Raw genomic sequence first — 6000 nt, 5'->3', positions numbered from 1 at the left:
GAAGTGCTATTTTGCAGGTTGCGGGTTGCAGGTCACACATATAAATATTATACATGTATATGTAAAAAGGTCATACATTTGGGTAATCAATACATTTAAAGTCTACCCCATGACTGATTGATTTACAAATAATTTGTTATAGTACACATACTGTAGCGTAGAAGTATTTTGTCAGTAATCAGTTGTCAGTATTTAATTTTGTCATGTTTTTTTTTTTTTATCATCTTCCAATTCAACAATCATAATTTATAGTTTTGGTGCTTACCCTACTGCTCATTTGCATTAATAGTTCTAAACTTTGAAAAAACTACCAATTGACATAGGCTGAACAGGTTCTATGGAACACATTACTCTGTCTTAATCTAGTTACATTTAAGAATTGAATGCATCTTTTTGTCACTTTATTGGGGTGTAAAAGCGTTGACCGAAGTACATTTTGTATGAAGCACAGTAGCGCATCATCCTAAAAATGTGCGCACGGTCAAGGCTTTTACATGTAAATTGATAGATTTCTATTTTTAGTTGAAAGTTTATAATTTTTACACCAGAAATTAAGCTGTTTAATGTATTTGGATACCCTGCCTTTAACATTGATAAAAGAATTGTGCAAGTTAGATTCAATCCCTCATGGTAATGTCCTTGTGATTAATCTACTACTTTAACCAGCAACCCCCAACCAGTAACCTGCAACCCGCAATCTGCAACCTGCATTTTAGACAATTTCGTTCATTTGTAGTATATTTAGTATTCTCAAGCAATTGTTATAAAATGCGGGGATGGTAAATAGCTTAACATATTGTGTATACTTTTGTCCATCGATGAAGTCAGTGACTAATATGATTCAAAAAACATTATCTAAGAGGCATTTTTTTTGTTTGGCTGCTGTTCTTTTGATTTTAGTGCAGTTAAATCCTTCGGATCATTGTGGGTGCCATATTTCCCATTTAGGTTTAAAACCTGCTTTGTATTTAGAAATAAGACGATGAGGTACGACTTCAGATTTTTCCCACTGCAGTAAATACCCATTGGTGGCCTTCAGTTGTTATCTGCTCTTTGGTCGGGTTGTAGTCTCTATAACCAGAAGATTTGGACAAATGTGAATTAGAATTAAATCAAGTTCAGACAATATATTTTAAGTGCTAAGTTAGGTAAACTATCCTCCTTTAATAGTAGACTAATTGGACAGATAAGCAATCTATCTGTCTGTAGAATTAGGCTACTTCGAAAGGAGGGTAGTACACCTTACATAACAATGACTTCATGGTTCAGCTAGAAAGCAAGCTAACCAACGATATTACCTTTAGCTACACATTCATCGAAATTGGCTGTAACAAAGTCAGAATAAAATTGAGAAAGGAAATGGTGAATATGTCAAAGCGACAACCACAACCACAACCAGAAGTTTACTAACAACCAATAATGCAATCGGTTAGCAGACAGCTGGGTATAAACTCCATTAGCCATTGAGAAATCTGAACTAAAAAGTATTTTGTATAAGTGATTGAAGAGGGTGGTAAAGGGTTATTTTCGTGCAACGTGATCGCCGTTTTTTATTTGACGTTCAACATGTTTTTACTTTTTTATTTGACGTTCAGTCGTGCAAGATGGGTGCCTCGTTCATCGTGTTCTGCTTATTTAATTTTACATGCATCATGATTTTCAAAGTCTTATTTTGCGTGCTCGGTATTTTTAAAAAAAAATTCAAACACTTGGCAGGGATCGTCAAGAAATACTTTTTTAAAAGCCGTAATCCAATTATATCATAAATGTGTATACTAAATCGGGAATACCAAGTAAAACAAAGAGTTAATATATACAAGAAGACAGTGACTCAGTCACAAAAGGTTCACATGAAAGTATTTATTTTTCGTGCAACATTTATTACAGAATCTATTTCACGTTCAACGTGAAATTATGTCTTATTTCACGATTTTTTCATGCAAGCACCCCCCTTTACCACCCTCATACCTGTCAACTGACCCGGAGCTAGTAGTCTCATTTGAAAAAATAAATTTTAGATGATGACAAAAAGTAAAGGACATAAGACTGTGATACACAAATTTATAAAAATCTTTAAAAGTGTTATGAAATAATAATAAATAAGATTTAAAATGACTTAACCAAGTGAACATGCATTGATGTTTTGGTATCTTTGATATACATTATAAGAAAATGTACCATAAATACTGAAATTCAGCTCGAAAAAGTTCGTACGCGTTATGACCTGAGATTTGATTCTTCAATGCAGGTCATGACCTGCATTTTCATCGTCACAGGTTGACAGGTATGCACCTTCATTGAAACAAATGAACTTCACACAGAAGAGTAACTCTTTAGGTTGACTTGAACAATACTTGCAATGCCTTTTTTTCACATAATACAAATAAGAATCACATTTTAATTTTAATCAGACCAGAAAAATTAGAAAAACCTGACATGATAAGTATGAATATTTAACAGTATCAATGTTCAACGTGATCAAGTATGTAATATTAATAACTATCAAAGTTCAACGTGATCAAGTATGCAATCTTAATAACTATCAAAGTTCAACGTGATCAAGTATGTAATCTTAATAATCTTCTCAGTCTTCTGATCAGTGCTTCAACAAATCCATAGTGGCTTCTGTTTTTGCAAAAACTCTGCAAAAAAATTGAAAAAATTAATAAATAATATGTACAAGATATATTTTTTTATTTCCAATATAGGACCCACAAGGGTATAGAGAATACAAGTATAAGGAAAAAGAACATTGACGCTGGTAAAATATCATGTTGTGATTGGTTTAGCACCGTCACATGGTGACCCCCTATGGGACTGTAGGGAGTTAGTAAATTTCATAGGGGGTTCATGACGTCACATCTACTGTTATGGTGACGTTGTCAATTAATGTTGTTGTGTTTATTGTTTATTTTTTCCACAAAACGCAACAGAAAAAGTCCAACGTGTGATAGATTCGTTATACGGTTAACTACTGACCTCCTATGGATCCGTAGGGGGTCAGTAGCGAACCATATAACTTATAATAGAGTTTACACACACAATTACAATACAATTAGACTGTAAATAATAAAACCCTTGCTTTACTATATTTAATATATTTAAATGAGAAATTTTTACATCTAACTCATATTGACTTGAATAAATTTTCCAATAGCATTAAGAACCTGATTGTCTATGTAATTAATGTTAAAAGGTCCTGAAAAATTTAGGCATGAGAGCACTTACAATGATTTTTGATATTATATACTTTCTACAGCAATAACTTCTACCAATATTTTTAACCCTCAAAAGATTTATGATGTTGACCATTTCAATGAAGAAAAGTAACAGCTACTGCAATGTCATTTTAATCTATTATTTACATTTCAAAGATAGATTAGTGGTAATACATCTGAGTTACTGCTATTATAAAACTTTTATGATTTCTATATTTTATTGATGAGAAAGATTGGGGCAAGAGCACTGTCAATTTACCATAGTATATTTCCAAAGGCCATTACTAAAGAAAAGTTATTGGTCATTGCTGATTTTCAACATGTTTTAGCCATCAGCATTTCTATATCCTTAAACATGTGTTGATTCCATTGATTGTAATTTTGTACATCTTTAATTTATGAACCTAAGAATGTTGACAGATTACCTGATTGATCTCCTGTATTTTTTTCAGAAGTGACTCACTGACAACATTAGTAACATTACTCTTGAATGCTGCCAATTCTTCTCTAGAAACAATCTTTGACATCTCATCTGGGTCCTGTGTATACTGTTGTTGTTGTTCTAAAATACTTCTTGGTGATCCAGTTAAATCTAATATTCATAAGAAACATAAATTGGTTTATACATTGATAGTCACAAATATTTAATCTTTAGAGCAATATAGAGTAATATCTACAATTTGTAAATTTATAAAATTCGTTTATAGACTTTTTGACCTGGAAAAATGTGCATATCTCAAAATTACATTATAATTGATACAGCAAAGTTCCTACTATGTGAAATGAGAAATAAATACTGTAAATGTACTTTTTTCACAGAAAATTTGCAGAAGGAATGTTTTATCTTTAATAAATAAACGCAAACATAAATACAATTTTCATGCATATCCAAAACCTGGAATACAATGTGCAAAATGATCTTGACAATTGTAAACAGACGTATGACATTTGTGCCGATTTAAAAAAAATATCTCAGGGGAGATAACTTTGTAAAAGTTGAAGGAAAACGATAGACCCAAAGGGATAGAAAATTCACACTGGCCCAAATGCCAATGGATGACATGCTCAAAATTGCAGTACAGCTTCTTCTAAATGTACACTAAAACATAGGCATTTTACATCTTATAGTCATAATATTCAACTGAACAAAAAATAATGCATATTTCAAGAGGTGAACTTATGTTTAGAGTTAATTTTTGAAATTTCAGAAATTATTGGGAGGTTTTTATTTATGTGAATAATGCAACATGGTGAGTATTGCAATAATTAGAACTCTCATTAGGATATCTGATACAAATTTTCCTGAAATTGCAATAATTAATCTGTCCATTTAAAAAAAGAATTGCGACAGTAAATACATGCAATCATTGTGAATTTATATTATCTTGACCATAATCTTACCTTGTAAACGCCTCATCTGTTGTTGACGCTGAATATGAACTTGGTAGATGGAGGGCTGCTGGTCATTTAGAACACAGTGTACTAAATAATATTCAAGGTGTCTCCATAATATAAATATACAATTCTCTATAATATCTGATAATAGTTAAGAAAAATGTAGACATTTGAGATAGAAAAATAAGACTTACCACGACTTTGCAACTGTAAGAACTGCTCCATAAATTAACCACACGATTCTAATTGTAATTAAATACAAGTTTTAACATAAAGTAGACATATTTTGTCATATTAAATTACCAAAATAAAAAGTAAAAACACAAAAATACTGAACTCCCAGGAAAATTCAAAAAGGAAAATCAAAAATCAAAAGGCAAAATCAAAAGTCCAAACACATCAAACGAATGGATAACAACTGTCATATTCCTGACTTGGTACAGGCATTTTCTAATGTAGAAAATGGTGGATTGAACCTGGTTTTATAGCTAGCTAAACCTCTCACTTGTATGACAGTCGCATCAAATTCCATTACATTGTCAACGATGCATGAACAAAACAAACATACTCAAAGAGTAAAAATGTCAAAAATCAACAGTCAATATTGTGTTATCATCTTAATATCACTACGTACATAAACAACAAATGTAACAAAGTAGCACAAAAAGGCATACATCAAATTTAACATTCTCATTTTGCTTTTCTTATACGGCTGAATTTATCTATGTAAAGTCTACCCATAAATGAAAGAAGGTTTTCATTACTGGTGTAAAATTGCGCGTTTGAAATTCGCACAGGTAGACATAAAAATAATTTTGTCGTATGACGGCATACATAAATGCAGACTCACGTAAAGTAGATATAACAAAAAACAGACTTACAGTAAAAATAATAAATAAAATAATGGTGTGGTTCAAAGTATGACGGGATAAGTGCGATTTATTTAATGTGAAGTGTTTTATAATGAATTGTGAATTTGGGAGTGCAATACGAGGCATTTTTTCAACACCTGTTTGCATTTTGTAAACCTTCTGTGATGAAATGAATGTGATTATAACAAATTTGAAGTGACAGATTACATTTGCTGCAAAAATGAAGTGTACAATTGGCCCTATTCTTGCTAAAATCATCTTATTTTTATTAAAATAAATAGTCCACAAACACTATACAGGCTAGTCATGTGGGATACAGAAGTTTTCATAAGTGGGAAGCCTCTGGTTTCCTAAAAGGGCATCAATGATTCCATAAACAATCAACCAAGTTTTTCCCACAAGAAATGGGGAGGGTGCCCCTTCCCCCTAAATCAGCCTCTGTGCAGTATGGCAGATTACACTTACTCAAAGACTGGTATTTTTTTTTTAAACCATTTATAGTTTTCTCTTTTAAG

The 6000-nt window shown here is 31.8% G+C and overlaps 1 protein-coding gene across 1 annotated transcript in view; it reads right to left on the bottom strand.

The window, feature by feature from the left end:
- Nucleotides 1–2390: 2390 nt before the first annotated feature.
- Nucleotides 2391–6000, bottom strand: part of LOC139492254 (nuclear pore complex protein Nup205-like) — a 74968-nt gene continuing 71358 nt past the window's right edge. The window contains exons 39-41 of the mRNA XM_071280455.1: nucleotides 4620–4754; nucleotides 3644–3810; nucleotides 2391–2642 (exon numbers count right to left, since the gene is read on the bottom strand). Coding sequence (XP_071136556.1) covers nucleotides 2559–2642; nucleotides 3644–3810; nucleotides 4620–4754 — 386 coding nt within the window. The 3' untranslated portion in view covers nucleotides 2391–2558. The remainder of the gene's footprint in view (nucleotides 2643–3643; nucleotides 3811–4619; nucleotides 4755–6000) is intronic.

The sequence above is a fragment of the Mytilus edulis genome, chromosome 10, assembly GCF_963676685.1.
Source record: "Mytilus edulis chromosome 10, xbMytEdul2.2, whole genome shotgun sequence".
In the NCBI taxonomy this organism is placed as follows: domain Eukaryota; kingdom Metazoa; phylum Mollusca; class Bivalvia; order Mytilida; family Mytilidae; genus Mytilus; species Mytilus edulis.
The sequence above is the reverse complement of the archived record's forward strand: the minus strand, read 5'-3'. Positions and strand labels throughout refer to the sequence as shown.